Below are 17,050 nucleotides of genomic sequence, written 5' to 3' on the forward strand. Positions count from 1 at the left end.
AGTTTCTCTCAACTAGGAGACCTAAAGAACCATCAGAGAATACACACAGGAGAGAAGCCGTACCACTGCTCCCAGTGTGGGAAGAGTTTTACTCTATTAGGAACCCTAAAGACCCATCAGAGAACACACATAGGAGAGAAGCCATAACATTTGTGGGGAGTGTGAGGAGAGTTACAAACATCCCCCAAAGGTACATCAGAGAATACACACAGGAGAGAGTACCACTGCTCCTAGAGTCAGAACAGTTTCAGTAAGTCCTGCAACCTGAGAGCATCATGGTACGCACACTGACAGAGTTCCATTACCCCTTGTGTAGTACCATATATCCCTGCTGGGACCATATATACTGAAACATGTATGCACTCACTGCAATGTAAGTTGCTTTGGATAAAAGTGTTTGCATATATTATTATTGTTATTATTATTATTATTATTATTATTATAATAGTTAAAAAGAAGATAGATTCATCCATGTATTTATAGTAACTTGTGGTCTTTGGTCACAGAACAGGAAGGTTGTATCCTCCAATGGATTCTGTATTTGACCTCATTAGAAGAATTGTAATAACCAACACATGGTCCTCAGTGTTAGGAGTTAAGTGTAGGAGTAGGATTGGAGTATCAGACTGTTTAGTGGTCACAGACATCATAGTTTTTTACGGGATGGTTCAACCTATTTTCATGATTAGATAAAAATGAATCTTATTTCACTATTGTCCTCATCGTGAAATCCTATCCAGGAAACATTCTTGTGGTGAAGAAAGTGCAAATGCAGGTGCAAATGACTGAGTGGCAGACATTGTATATACTTCTGATTTGTTTTTACCTGTTATTTCAGAAATTTCAAGGTTTGGTTTTATTGTGTGTTTGGTTATATTTTCTGTTTCATATTTCAACGTTGGCTTTCATTGTAATTCTGTATATTCTCAGTTTGACAATAAATCTGAGTCAAACTTCATTTTCTTTGTATGATTTTCTTTGAGCGGGAAAACGTATAGAGGTGAATGGTGAGAAAACAGTTGAATTTGGATGGAATGTATACCTATAGTGATCTGTCGGTGAAATATAATTAGTTTTACAGTCTGGTACATGAGAAAGGTCAAATGGCACTGGTGGTGCCAAAAGTTCTCCAAATGGCACAATTTGGTGGTCCGTCTGGACATACCTGTACTAAAACCTCTCCAAAGTGTCACTGGCTCACATACTAGCATCTAACTTGGGACAAGTACTAATCATACATTGGAATACTGATTACATACAAAGTCCTAGCTCTATTTGCTACTACACAGTAACATCTATTTTGATTCTGACACCCCACAGGTGTTAGTTTTCATCTGATACCAAGATTATTACAATGGCCCTTATGGTTGTGGAGATATTCTATATTAATTGTGGGCATGTCATTTCCTGCAGGTTATAATTCTGCTTCATGTTGTATTCAGTTAATTATTGATGATTGTATATCTTTGTCATGTGTAGAATGTTATTCTGATGTCAGATCTGAGCATATCCGCACAAAACCTGAAGGTGGTATCCTGGCATTGGTATTATTTTTCAGGTAGTGGATGAGCACAGCGTGCCAGGAAAGGACCATGTGGACAGCCTGGCAGAGTAACCAGGCTGTCAGCACCATCCTCGGCTTGTGACAGGAACCCTGCTGGTGACAGGAACCCTGCTGGAACCCTGCTGGAATACGCTTAACTTGTTCATTTGTGTGTGAGTGTGTGTTTATTTGTGATTATTTAAATAACAAATGTTCAATTTCAAATATGGATCTTTTATCTCCTCTCTGTATATAGTTATTTATTTAACCTCAGGGTTTTTAAGGGGTTAAATTGTTTATTTGTGTGTGAGTATGTTTTTTGTGATTATTAAAATAACAAATGTTCTATTTCAAATATAAATCTTTCATCTGAGTTTTATTTGATCATTTAGACACATTGCTAATAGCAAGTGATGCAATCCACGAGAGAAAGAAACAGGTCTGATCATTTTATAACAGATCCTTTCTCACAAAGATACACATGCAACTTGAATAAAGTATCGTACCTATAGGCCCATAGCACAGTCATTACAAATCATTAAAACAACAGCAAGTGTATATCATCTTCTGTCATGTCTAAAGAAGCAAGATGTTGGCTCAAGGGATCTTGAAATTACACAAAACAATACTGTTGTGGAAAGACAGTTCATCGCTGCATAATGTGCACACAATTTTGTTTTAGTTTTTTGGCTCAGTCATCATGTTGAAGTTTGGACTGAAGTGTACGTTGAAGCCCAAATCCAATTCATCCCATTCCAACACTGGGTGTGGTTTTAACCTTAAAATATCAAAATGGAATGGAATGGAATGGACTTTATTTGTCATTGCTACAGTACAGGTACCAAACAACGAAATTTAGGAGGGGTGGCTCCCCTGGTGTTAGGAAAGGGGAAAAAAAAAGCATAAAATCACAAGAAGGTAGGGAGCTGGTTTACATCAATAAAGGCTATGTACACAATCCACTGTACTATACTGCACAGATAGTCAACTAGGGTTGTCATATTGCACAAAAGTATTTTTTCACGTTATTTTAAAGTGTCACAGTTTGCAGGCTTGAAATGTACATGTTTGTGCCTCAGCACTAGCTGCCATACAATCCGTCCGGACTGTCCTGGGCCCAGAACTTAGGCATTTTCTGTGTTCAGGGCCTTGACGGCCCTGTGGTAGAAGCAGTCCTTCAGTCTGTTTGTCTTAGCGGCCGGGGTCCTGTACCTCCTGTTCGAGGGCAGCCTGACAAAGTGTACGTGCCCAGGGTGGGTCGGGTCCCTGGAGATCTTGGAGGCCCTCCTGAGACAGCGTGTGTTGTACAGCTCCTCCAGAGAGGGGAGGGGGGCGCCGGTGATCTTCTGTGCTGTTCTCACGACTCTCTGTAGCGCGTTTCTCTCCGCTGTTGTGCAGCTGTGGAACCAGTTGCAGATGCCGTAGGTGAGGATGCTCTCCACTGCGCCGTGGTAGAAGGCCACCAGTATCTCCTGCTTGTTGTGTTCTTTCCTGAGGCATCTCAGGGTGTATAGCCGCTGTTGTGCCCTCTTGATGGTGCCTTTTGTGTTGTCCTTCCAGGCCAGGTCATCCCGCATGTGATGTCCCAGGAATCGGAGGGTTGAGACTCTCTCCACGCTCTCTCCGTCGATGAGCAGGGGCTGGATCTCGGACTTTTTCCTCCTGAAGTCTACGATGAATTCCTGGGTCTTTGACTTGTTTAGCAGCAGGTTGTTAACCTTGCACAGCTTGCTCAGTTGCTCTACCTCATCCCTGTACGCCGCCTCGTCCCCCCCCGAGATACATCCCACCACGGTGGTGTCGTCTGCAAACTTTACGATGTATTTGCTGGGGTGGACGGGGGTGAAGTCGTGGGTGTAGAGGTTGTAGAGGATGGGGCTTAGCACGCAGCCCTGGGGGGACCCAGTGCTGAGGCTGAGGGCTGTGGAGGTGTGGGGGCCCACCCGCACCCTCTGGGGGCGGTCGGTCAGGAAGTCCTTGATCCACGCACATATAGAGTGTGATAGACCCAGGTCTAGTAGTTTGGTCACTAGCCTGTCTGGAAGGATGGTGTTGAAGGCGGAGCTGAAGTCCACGAAGAGCAGTCTCGCGTAGCTGTTTCCCCTCTCCAGGTGGGATAGAGTGGCGTGGAGAGTCGTCGCTATGGCGTCCTCTGTGGACCTGTGGGCTCTGTAGGCGAACTGGTATGGATCCAGGTTGGGCGGGAGGCGTGTGAGTATGTGGGCCCGGACTAGTTTCTCGAAGCACTTCATGATGATTGGTGTGAGTGCCACCGGGCGGTAGTCGTTTAGGCAGCTCACCGTGCTTTTCTTCGGGACTGGGATGATAGTTGAGGTTTTCAGGCAGGGTGGGACGGTGGCCTGGGACAGGGACTGGTTAAAGATGTTGGTGAAAACCCCGGCCAGCTGGTCGGCGCAGTCTCTCAGCACCCGTCCCAGGACGCCATCCGGCCCCGAGGCTTTCCTGGGGTCCACTGCCTTCAGTACGCGTCTCACCTCATGCTCTGTGAGGGTGAGGCTGCTGAGAGCTGGAGAGAGTGGTGTTTGTGTTGCGGTTACCTCCATTCGCCCCTCGTCGAACCGGGCGTAGAAGGTGTTCAGCTTTCCCGCCAGCAGGGGGTCGTCCTCTGCGGCTGTGAGCCTGTTGGCTCTGAAGTTTGTCATCAGCTGAACCCCCTGCCACATCCGCCTGGAGTCGTTGCTCAGGAGGCATTCCTCAATCTTCTCTCTGTGCTCTGCCTTGGCCGCTTTGATGCCGCGCTGTAGGTTGGCCCTGGTGGAGCTGTACAGCGGTGTGCGCTTCCCTGCGAAGAAGGCGTTGTCCCTCTCGTTGATCAGTTTTTGGACCTTCCCAGTCATCCATGGCTTCGTGTTGGGGTAGACCCGGACCCGTTTGTCCACGGTGACTGAGTTGGTGCAGTTCACTATGTGGTTCAGAACCGACGACGTGTACTGTTCCAGGTCCTCATGCTCATATTCCTGCCATAGGGTGTCATTTAGGCAGATCTGCAGTGGAGCGGACCCTTCTGGCCAGGTTCTAACAGTCTTAGTGGTGATGGGAGCACTTTTCTAACAGTCTTAGTGGTGATGGGAGCACTTTTCCCCATTGTAGTAATACCTTATTGTCAGGGTATTTGAGCCTCGGAAAAGCGCTATATAAATATAATTAATTATTATTATTATTTCTCCATTTCGAAGACAGCGCCTCAGCCAACGTTGGGACCCGGAAACACGTCACGACTTAACAAGCAGTGCCTCTTCAGCTTGTGTCCCTTCCTCCACCTCCACCTAATGGACACGAAACCATGACAACGCTCCGGCAATTACGAGAAAGCCGCAGCTGAAATTTGAGTTTCGTTTTTTTCCCCTCATCATCCGTGTTTATAAACCCCTCGTGAGGGGAAAATGTTTCTGAAAGTTCTTCCAGAACAAACTTCTCAAACTGTGAAACACTGAGGCATCCGGGCGTCATATTTCTATAACGCTTTTTTTTATTATTGTGGAGCCCTGTATAGCTCATTAAGCTGATGATATGTGAAGAAATGTAATTGAAAAACATCCATCCGCCAGGTGAAAGCCCCGAGCGCGTCTCGACGTTTCGCAGAGCACCTCGGGAAACCAACCGGTTGATTTAAAAGTATCGTATCGTTCGCACCGTTTAAGGAACTCGACTTAACGATATGACTTGGGGAAGAAAAAAAGAGCCGCCCCTGTTGAATTACTCCCATCATAACAGAGAACACATTAAAACACATGAAATATAACCTTGCAGATAAATCACGTCGAGTACCCCCAAACTGTTGTGGTCTTTTATTGTTATCTGTAGCATGGCTGAGGGGCAAACTGGAGCGGATTCTCTCTCTCTATCTCTCACACACACAGAGACACAGACACACAGACACACAGAGACACGCACAGACACACACAGACACAGACACACACACACACACACAAACACAAACGCCCTGTCCGTCCATCTCAGTCTCTCTCTCTCTCTCTCCTTCCCTCCCTCTCTCCCTACCTCCCTACCTCCTTCTCTCCCTCTGTCCCCCTCTCTCTCCCTCATATTCAGTAACAATATCCTTGTTTACGTGTAATACATCTCCGCTGGGGAAAGGATTCCTCAAGTATTCCTAATATCTGTGGAGGCTGGTGACTTCCAGAATTGAGGAGGCTTGCTCTTTCCGCTTGCTCGCTTCACTCGCGATGGAATGTTCCCTGTTCTTCTTATCTGTCTTTGTTAAAAAATATTAATTTGTGTTTGGCGGTACTGAAAGGATTGGGACACTCTCAGGATGGTGGATGAAGCAGCTTTTATTGCCTGCACAATGGGTCATCAAATAAACAAAACAATTAGCATGAATCTCTGGTCCGCCTGCAGCAGCTATTGTCCCTTCTGCTCAGGCTCACAACATTCACCACAACATACTACATACAATCAATGACATGTCAAAAGCACTCAAACACTATGTCAATCAGACACACAACATACAATTCAGAACAATACTTCATCCATTTCTAATATTTATCCTGCAGAGCAGCACTCATACACGCGTGTGGCGGAAAAAGGTACTACATGTGGAATGCAACATGACGTTACTGACTAGCCATGCCCTAGATCGCGAATGCTAGCAACACCACGAGTGGACTCTTACAAAATGCACCAAAACATAGAACTCAAACAACATATGTAATAAGTTACCTGCACAATGGGTCATCAAATAAACAAAACAATTGGCATGAATCTCTGGTCCGCCTGCAGCAGCTATTGTCCCTTCTGCTCAGGCTCACAACATTCACCACAACATACTACATACAATTATTAATTATTAATATTAAAAATAAAACTGTTCAATAAATCCTAAATGTTGTCTACCTATTCGATGTATAAATCGCGCCATCTCACCGACTTCCGAGGTCATTTTAAGCAAAAGTATTTGGCCAAATGAGCTATTATTTTCAGGGAAAAATGGCTTCATGTGATTGGACGAACAAAATGTCAATCTTTCAGCCCTGGACTCAATGCATGGTGAGGCCAGGCCTCCTCTGCCCACCCATTTTCAGTGATTTGGCCAATCACATATTGCCATGAAAAAAATTACATTACATTGACTTCTATGAGAAACCACTTTCCTGGGGGAGGCCTGGCCTCCTCAATACAAACGGATAGGGATTCTGGCCTGTAGGTGCTTTACAATTGCAATATTGGGTTTTAGCCATGGAAAAATTCAGATTTATGAACAAAACGGAAATAATATGAATATAAAAACATTTAAAATATGTTTTTTGTTAAATAAATAAATAAAAGTATTGCTTTTTTAAATCTCTCTCTTCTCTCAAATTATTGGGGAGGCCAGGCCTCCTCCACCTCTATGGAGGAGCCTCCACTGCCTAATATAGCCTAAGCACTTTGAGCTGCAACGTTTGCAGGAAAAGTGCTATACAAATAAACTTTATTATTATTAATATGGGTTTGCTGACCTCTATACAACATGGACCCTGGCTATGGTCTGTGATGTAACAATGACCAAAATTCTTCTAAAACATTCCCCACATCACATCCAGTCATTAAGGATGTCACCATGTGATGACATAACAATGTAGAACATGCAGCTGGGGTTCTAGAATCCAGCTGCAGTACACATGCCGTTCATTTACCTGCCATTCCTCTGTGAAGAGCTAGATAGATAGATTAGTTATTCGTTCTTCTCACAGTTTTTCTCCAACTCTCGCTATCCGAAAGTCACCAGACAATGAATCCTAGTGCGCCTATTCAACGACGGCCTCCTTGTATGTAGGAGATCTCCACATGGACACCACTGAAGGAATGCTATTTGAGAAATTCAGCCCTTCTGGACCGATCACCTCTATAAGAGTGTGCAGGGACATGAGGACACGCCGGTCTCTCGGGTACGCTTTCGTCAACTTCCAACAGCGAGCTGACGCCGAGCGCGCCTTGGACACCATGAACTTCGACGACGTCACCGGGAGACCCATGCGCATCATGTGGTGTCAGCGTGACCCCTCTAGAAGGAACAGTGGAGTCGGCAACATCTTCATCAAGAATTTAGCGAAGGCTTTCGACAGCAAGGACCTCTACGACACGTTCTCCGAGTTCGGGGACATCCTTTCCTGCAAGGTAGCGTCTGACGAGAATGGCTTCTCTAAACGCTTCGGCTTCGTCCAGTATAACACCCAGGAGGCCGCAGAGAGAGCTATCGAGAGACTCGACGGCACGTTGTTGAACGACCAAAAAGTGTTTGTCGGACACTGGAAGTCTCGCAAAGAGCGAGAGTTCACTAACGTGTACGTCAAGAACTTTGGGGAGGATATGGACGACCGACGCCTGAAGGAGAGGTTTGAGAGATTCGGACCGGCCCTGAGCGTCCGGTTCATGACTGATGGCGCTGGTAGATCCGTGGGTTTTGGATTCGTCAACTTCGAGAGGCACGAGAACGCCAAGAGGGCCGTCGAGGAGATGAACGGCCAGGAGATAAACGGGAGGCGGGTCTACGTGGGCCGGGCCCAGAAGAGAGGAGAGCGCCAGGCTGTCCTGAAGAGCCAGTTTGAGCAACTGAACCAGGGCCACAGGACCACATACCAGGTGTGTGTTTATGAAGGAAAAAAATGTGACAGCTGCTGGTGAAAAGTAGTCAAAGCAACCAGTAGGCAAAGTCATTTTTCAGTTGTTTTTTTTACATGTGCTTAAACTACAGATTGTACGCTTTCGAATGATGTGTCATACAATCACAATCCAGAGAAAAAGCTGTTTAAAGAGTTGGTTGTTTTTCACACCTTCACACAGCCAGCTAATGGGCGGTAACACAACGACTCCCCCTCTAGATTGACAGCTGTCAATATCTGTCAGTGTTAGTCACTGGGAGATAGCTACAGCTAACATTATTATGTGTATAAGAAAAAGAAGCTGATAGTCTCGGTAAACATTCTTGATGTATTTGAGGTATAAAAACATCTCACTAAACATGCTCTCTCTCTACCAGCAGGGTGTCAACCTGTACGTGAAGAACTTGCACGACCGCTTGGACGACGACCAACTGCACAAAGAGTTCTCCCACTTCGGAACCATCACCAGCACGAAGGTGATGATGACGGAGGAAGGACGCAGCAAGGGATTCGGCTTCGTGTGCTTCTCCTCCCCCGAGGCGGCCACCAAGGCCGTGACCGAGATGAACGGCCGCATCGTGGCCACCAAGCCCCTGTACGTGGCCCTGGCCCAGCGCAAGGAGGAGCGCCAGGCTCTCAGAACCAACCGGAACATGCCACAGAGGATGGCCAGCGTCTGCGCCGTTCCCGACCCAGACTTCCTACCTAACTTACCCTACCAGGTTGCTCCCCCACCTGGACTCTTCATGGCTTCTCACATTCCACAGACCCAGGACTGTGGAACCGCCCAATACTCCTCAGCTCAGCTGAGACCCACTCATCACCTGGCTACCCTCGAACCTGAGGCGAAACCTCAGCACTTCCAGAACACGCCCGACGACACCCCCACGTCTCCATGGGCTACCGGGCCTCAGACCTTCGATGCTATGACCCCCGCCACACCTTCCCAGGTGCCCCGTAGGATGACGTCTCAGCACATAGGTCAGTTTATTTAGTGAAGCATCCCTGCGCATAGCAAGGTTCCCACGGGTCCTTGAAACCCTTGAAAGTTTGTGAATTTGAGAAAAATAAATCAAGGTCTTAAAAGTTTTTTGAAAATAGACATGGGCCATTGAAAGTGCTTGAATTCCCCTCTCTCTCTCGCTAAAAAATAAATAATATATATTCAAAAATGTTTTACTCAGCTCGTCAACTAGCTCCGTCTCAAACTATGCCGTGTTGGGTCCTTGAATTTGAGGGAATCGAGTCTTGAAAGTCCTTGAAAGGTGCTTGAATGGGATGTTTCAGAAGGTGTGGGGACCCCTGACATAGAGACAAGAGCACTATCCAAACATTTGCCATAAATATCCCTTTGGTTATGCTTATCTTCCCCTCTCAGCTACCCAGGCCTTGAGAAAGCACCCTGCCGTTGCAGATGGTGATCCAGCTATGGCACGGCTGCACGCTGTGCCCCAGAACAAGTCCACAGCTGGTGTACACGACCGCCAGCAGCACACAGCTCCCCAGCTACAAGTCCCCGTGCAGCAGCCTGCTGTCCATGTCCAGGACCAGGACCAGGAGACACTGACTGCCTCCATACTGGCTACAGTTCCCCATGAGGACCAGAAGCAGATGATAGGTGAGTATATTTGTTTGTTTCTATGGATACCCATTAGCTGTTACAGTTACTGTAGAATTTCTACCTGCTGAAATGATGGCTAGGACTGGTGTTATCAAGCGAAAGGTTCTTTATATACAAATCTGCTGACATGCACTTGTGATCACTTTCAATTCAATAAAACAAGCTGTTAGATATTCACTTTCATATTCTGGATGGTACAATTCGCATTTCTCAAAAACAACAAACTGTCAACTTCTGTGAGACGTCTTGCTGCAAGGCATTCTGGAAACTGCAGTTCTGAAACCCATTCTTTAACTAATACAACAGAAATGTACTTCTTTTTTTGTAACTACCTTAACGATAAATAATAACTCTTTTAACTGTCAATCAATCATGTAACATATTAATCAATCTCTTTTAACTGTCAATCGATCAGGTAACCTATAACGTTACAACAGTTACTGTTACTGATATTTACTCCCCCCTCCCTCCAGGTGAGCGTCTCTTCCCATCCATCCTCAGCATGCACCCCAGCATCGCCCCCAAGGTCACGGGCATGCTGCTGGAGATGGACAACCGTGATCTGCTGCGCCTGCTGGCGTCTCCTGAGGCGCTGCGCTACCAGGTGGATGAAGCGGTCGCTGCGCTGGAGGCCCACTGGGCTGAGGAGGCTGTACAGAAAATTGGCCACTTCCCAGAGTTCCAAGCGGCTAACGCATAAAAAAGGAGACCCGGACTATGAAACAATACCGATTCACCGATGAAATAAAATGTTAGCATTGAAAAAAAACGATTACGAAATGAATAAATTATTTCATTAGGAAATTAAATTGATGGACTCGGCTGTGTCTAGAAAAGGGTAAACTGGACCTTGACGATAAAAGTAAAAACCCTGGTTGGACTAGATCAGTGGTTCTCAACCTTTTTTGGGCCAGCGCCCCCCTGTCCATTATCCAGGCCTCTTACCGACCCCCCATCAAAAAAAGTAGGCTTATTTTCTTCCCTAAATATTAATGTTGACTAATATTCTGTGTTATATAATTTAAAAAGCATGTCACTGAATGCCAAATAATAGATTGGATTGGGCAGTTGGAATATCATTATCATTAGTTTACCAGAGAGCAGAAAAGCCATGTGAATGTGAATAAAAATGCTGTTTCTGAGTGTTAAACAAACTCAGACAACATCAGAGAATACAAACAGACTGCTACGGAACAGCAGCAATTTCACACATGTCCGATGCAGAACAAACAGTAGGCTGCAGAACTGTACATTACAACTAACATTGTTAGTTTTTTTTTAAGTGTGCTGGTGTTGCATTTCTCCAAATTGCTGTTTTATGATGCTAATATTTATTCTCCAATTTTTATTGGACTTTGGGGGGGGGGGGGGTGTCACAATATGGCGGCAAACGCTAGGGGGCTATTATTTTAATATTTTATTTAGTATTCTATGGTATTATTATTTTCATAAACTGACCACTTCGAATTTCTCATATCAAAACATATCAAAACATAACAAAGTTCCAAAGTTCAGAGCTCTGCGCTCTGGGAGCGCTTCAGAGATGGGCGCTCTGACTGAAAACACGGTTTTGTCCGAGCGAACTGACCGTTCGTGCATTTACGAACGTACCCGTAATAACACTGCTGACAGCTGATCAATACAAAAGACGCTGCAGCTGATGCGTTCGTTTCCAGGACATCACAAGAGGAGCAACATATCACAAAAAAGCGATCGTATTTTAGTTTGCAAACACATCGCAATGCTAACCTCAGAATGGCACTAGGGATAACATCCACAACAACACTTAACAGTAATACATTTATGTAATATACTGTAATGAACCTGCGAGGGGAGGGGACATTCGTAGCTGATTTCTCTAGGTTCGATTATTGGTAAGCGACAGAGAACTTTCAGGACTGGTTTATTACGATCGCTTTTTTGAGATAGGTTGTTCCTGCTGTGATGTTCTGGTATGGTGGTATGGTATTAGCGGTATGGTGGTATGGTATCAGCACTCATTTTAACTAAATTAAATAAGCTGTATTGAAAGGAAGCGAACGAAGCGAACGCAACAATTACAATGAGCCCACAAACTGAAACATATGTCACTCAAGCATAGCCTACAAGGAAAACACTCATAGAAGTTGGGCATTGGTCAACATGATGTTACAGATGGGATGAACCGGGGTTCTTTCTATCGTAGCATAGTATTGCAATTTCTGCACTGTACATGAACTGTCAAGGTTCTTCTACAATGCAGCTTACCCAGACACATTGGAAACTATCAAAAGCTCTGCCTTTGCTAGCTGAGTTTTTAGCTTCATCTTCTTGATGACACTCTCACTTTTATTTTTTTGGGCGCTGAGCTACGTGTGTCTGCATCACAGAGCCCGGCCAAGTTCAGAGCGCTCAGAGATGGGCACGTGTAGGGCTCTATGGCGCACTGCAACCAAACTAGCAGCTTTTTAGAAAAGGCTTCCCGCTCAGCCAATCACATTTCTACATGTCGTTCTATCAACCAATAGCAGCGGCCGTGGCTCGCATTAGGGCGGGACAGGCAGCCAGCAGGGTCGAACAGTCGACCGAAACACGGTTTGTCCGAGCGAACTGACCGTTCATCGTGTATCGACATTCAGCTATCGTGCATTTACGAATGTGTCCGTAATAACACAGCTGTTTTTCATGAGAAAAATACTAAATGCGCGAACGCCCCCCCAAGAACACCTCAACGCCCCCCTTTTAAAAATATCTGTTCCAGCGCCCCCCGATGTTGTCTGAACGCCCCCTGGGGGGCGGTACCGCCCCCGTTGAGAAACGATGGACTAGATAGACCAACAACAAGGCCTCCTAAGTGGTAACTGGACTGCACTTATACAGCGCCTTTATCCAAAGTGCTTTACAACGGCCTCTCATTCACCCATTCATCACTACAATGCCTCTCCAATCTAAGTTCCTGTCCGAGCTTGACATGCACACCTACAGGCTTTTGCAACTCTTTAAAAAGAGAGGAGGTGTGATCGGCAAAAAAGTGATGGCAATCCAGGAAGCCATGGACAAAGTATGTACATTTATTCCAGAAAAATATTTGATAGAATAATGTACCCCAATTCTTTGTACTCTAATATGTGTTGCATGATGGTGATTAAAATCAAATGTAATGTGGTATATTGCCTGAAATTATGTACAGTTCTTGTACAACAGTGAGGTGTACAATTATGCAGTAACCACAGGGCACAGAGGACTTTTGTCATACTCTCCACCCCTGCCTCTAGACTAAGCTGACAATCTGCCCTGCCTGGACCCCCCTCTTGACATAATTTCAGTCCTTCTGTTTAGGTGGCCTGGGATGGTGGCTTTCTGAGACCATTTTTTAGCTGCACTAAAGGGGCACTTCCTCCATTAGCAATCAGCTTTCTGTCCTTCCCTAAGTGTCAGTACATTACATTACAATGAAGGTGGGTTTTCTGCCCTCAATCTTCCCTGGGCTTCCAAAAAAGTTAATTAAAAGTAACATTTAAAATCTGGACAAATGATGTCATATGACGATTTTGACATCTTTATGACATAATTTGTGTAGTTTTAAAAAACAACATTTTTTTTTTTTTGGAAGCCCAGGGAAGATTGAGGTCAGGAAAACCACCTTCATTGTAATGTACTGACACTTATGGAAGAACAGAAAGCTGATTGCTAATGGGGGAAGTGCACCTTTAAAGGAAAAACACCTTTTTCAGTCTAGCCTATTTGCCACCTTCCCCACCTTCCCCATTGTGCGACAAGAACATATACAATTTTCTTCTGTGCGTTCTGTATGAACATTTTGGAAATCCAAAGAATTACCCAAGTTTAGCTGTAAGAACTAAATTGAATGGGCTCCACTAGCAATGCTGCAACAATGCTGGCGGGGCCCATTCAGTTTAGTTCTTGCAGCTAAGCTAGGGTAATTCTTTGGATTTCCAAAAGTTCATACAGAATGCACAGAGAAGAAAATGCCACATGTTCTTGTCTCACAATGGGGAAGGTGGTAAATAGGCTAACCTCCCCAAAAGGTGTAATTTTCCTTTGAGCATTGCAGTGATCTAACACCCCTTGTCGGTTGTTATGACAAATGAAATACCGGTAACTCTCTTTCCAGAATGATGACATTGACTTTGGAAGGGAGTCTGGTGAGGGAGTATGATGTAAGTCCAACTAAAGTGTTCAAGTTCATAATTCACTATTTTGAACTAAGTTCAGTCCCAAAAAGTCCCTTTTTATATGTGTACCACAAGCTATTGCTACAGTCTATTATAGAATCATAGACAGTGATTTAAAAAGTTTTGTTTTACCACTAAACCAATGTCAATAATTTCCTTTTATGCATAAGATGCAGTAATGCAGTGTCATTTATAGCAACATAATGGGTAGAGGCTAGTTCCCATCGATGCAGAGCCTGTTAAACCGACATGATTACCAGCCCTAAGCCTAAACCTAATCCAAACATTACTTGACACTTCTCTCACTTGCTCCTGATGCTCGCGCGACAGCCTTAATCGTGTGAAACACTGATAGTAGCCTATAACGAGCCTCAAGGCGAAGAATCTGAATCTAGCATTGTTTTGTAGTCGAGTTAGGCTAGCCTACTTTTAATTCTCATTGATTTATCTTCCTAAATATGAACTACAGGTTCACAGCCCCCCAAAATGAACTAGTCCACGTTCACCAGATTCAAATGGCTGTGTTCAGTTCAACATTCTTGGAAGAAAAAAATCTCTTTTGAACGCATTCATGCACAACAATTTTCCAAACCAACGTTCATATTCCAAGTAATGTAACTTGACAATCTTTTTCTCCAGACTGCAGACGAAGCCACCATCCAGGATGGGATCGAGGCGACCACAGTGGGGATCTTCAATATAAAGAGCGACGACCCAAGTGAAGGGGACATCGGGATCGTCCTCGAAGGGCAGGCTGTACTGCGAGACCTCCCAAGCGTGCCCTTCGCAACAGCCATGCTGTTTGGTCTAATCTATCATTTAAATCTGGGCTACCCTGCAGAACTGAGGTACACTTTTGAAGTTGTACAGAAAATCCTAATGCAGCTGGATGGCAGTACACTGTCAAAGAAGGCACAAGCCTTGAAACTCAAACTTTTTGAGTGAGATGTGAGGTCAGTAACCTCTATACTATTATTTTTTTTTCATTTTTTTTTTCAATGTACTCCTCCCTGAACGTTCAGACACGAAGGTGTCTGCCAGCAGCTCCAACCTAACCAGTTAATTGTCGATCTCATGTAAAGTTTTTAAGCCGTCCCAATGCACAGACAATGTTCATGTCAGTTCTACTGGTGTTACGGGGATCGAGATGTTGTTTATTTAGTGAACCATTCAGTAAACTTAACTGTTTCCAGTGTTAGTTTGTATATTCTTTTGCCACACTGTGCCAGAAGCTCCAACCTAACCAGTTCATTGTTGATTTTTTTGCACAAATAACATTTTTGTAATTGTACTACTGTACTATGTAAAGTTTTAAACCATTCAGTAAACTTAACTGTTTCCAGTTGCCCATTACATGTGTTTGAGTCAAGTGCACTTATGCATGACAAATAAAGATTTTTTCTTAAAAATAAGTGATGTTGTACTGTAATATCAGTTTTAATGTCTCTTTTCCAATTAGAACTAACAGAACAGAACTACCTGTATTGTACTATATTGACCATGTCAAGGCATGTTCGGTTACTAGGCAATACCATGCTGGATCCAGACGAACTTCCTGTTAGCAAACAAAGTACTAACCCAGTATCAGCTGACTCACAGGAAGTTCAGTAGCAGCCAGGTGTTGCCCAGTAACCAAACATTCCTTGAAATGGTCAATTCATTCAGAATTTGGCAAAATGTGAATTTAGTAGTATGGGTACTGTTGTATAATATTGTGCATACTAACTGATCCAATATTGATCAAAGATCAGATCAAAATTGGATCAGTTATATGTACAATATTATACCACTGAAAAAGGTGTTGCATCTACCTCAATGAATCATGGACATCGGTTGCATGAAATAAAATCATGTTTTGCTATCATTAATCTTTCATAAGAATATAGTAAGACAATTTTATAATAGACAAACATGATTTTATTAGGCAATTTAATCCCAAAGCTTTCATGTTCATGACACAATAAAAAACATGTTTGTCTAACAATGTGATGACATAACAATGTAGAACATGCAGCTGGGGTTCTAGAATCCAGCTGCAGTACACATGCCGTTGATTTACCTGCCATTCCTCTGTGAAGAGCTAGATAGATAGATTAGTTATTCGTTCTTCTCACAGTTTTTCTCCAACTCTCGCTATCCGAAAGTCACCAGACAATGAATCCTAGTGCGCCTATTCAACCGACGGCCTCCTTGTATGTAGGAGATCTCCACATGGACACCACTGAAGGAATGCTATTTGAGAAATTCAGCCCTTCTGGACCGATCACCTCTATAAGAGTGTGCAGGGACATGAGGACACGCCGGTCTCTCGGGTACGCTTTCGTCAACTTCCAACAGCGAGCTGACGCCGAGCGCGCCTTGGACACCATGAACTTCGACGACGTCAACGGGAGACCCATGCGCATCATGTGGTGTCAGCGTGACCCCTCTAGAAGGAACAGTGGAGTCGGCAACATCTTCATCAAGAATTTAGCGAAGGCTTTCGACAGCAAGGACCTCTACGACACGTTCTCCGAGTTCGGGGACATCCTTTCCTGCAAGGTAGCGTCTGACGAGAACGGCTTCTCTAAACGCTTCGGCTTCGTCCAGTATAACACCCAGGAGGCCGCAGAGAGAGCTATCGAGAGACTCGACGGCACGTTGTTGAACGACCAAAAAGTGTTTGTCGGACACTGGAAGTCTCGCAAAGAGCGAGAGTTCACTAACGTGTACGTCAAGAACTTTGGGGAGGATATGGACGACCGACGCCTGAAGGAGAGGTTTGAGAGATTCGGACCGGCCCTAAGCGTCCGGGTCATGACTGATGGCGCTGGTAGATCCGTGGGTTTTGGATTCGTCAACTTCGAGAGGCACGAGAACGCCAAGAGGGCCGTCGAGGAGATGAACGGCCAGGAGATAAACGGGAGGCGGGTCTACGTGGGCCGGGCCCAGAAGAGAGGAGAGCGCCAGGCTGTCCTGAAGAGCCAGTTTGAGCAACTGAACCAGGGCCACAGGACCACATACCAGGTGTGTGTTTATGAAGGAAAAAATGTGACAGCTGCTGGTGAAAAGTAGTCAAAGCAACCAGTAGGCAAAGTCATTTTTCTGT

At 44.8% G+C, this 17,050-nt stretch overlaps 1 protein-coding gene across 1 annotated transcript in view; it reads left to right on the top strand.

Annotated features, from left to right (window-relative positions):
* LOC308171955 (polyadenylate-binding protein 4-like) overlaps window positions 1-14,907 on the top strand; it is a gene marked incomplete at both ends in the record, with an annotated part of 52,460 nt that extends 37,553 nt beyond the window's left edge. Inside the window, 4 exons of the mRNA XM_080546868.1 lie at window positions 7,307-8,146; window positions 8,547-8,888; window positions 9,024-9,147; window positions 14,609-14,907. Of these exons, the coding sequence (XP_080402994.1) occupies window positions 7,307-8,146; window positions 8,547-8,888; window positions 9,024-9,147; window positions 14,609-14,907 (1,605 nt within the window). The remainder of the gene's footprint in view (window positions 1-7,306; window positions 8,147-8,546; window positions 8,889-9,023; window positions 9,148-14,608) is intronic.
* Between the last annotated feature and the right edge of the window lie 2,143 nt (window positions 14,908-17,050).

Source organism: Nansenia antarctica, assembly GCF_963989245.1.
Source record: "Nansenia antarctica genome assembly, chromosome: 16".
Lineage (NCBI taxonomy): Eukaryota > Metazoa > Chordata > Actinopteri > Argentiniformes > Microstomatidae > Nansenia > Nansenia antarctica.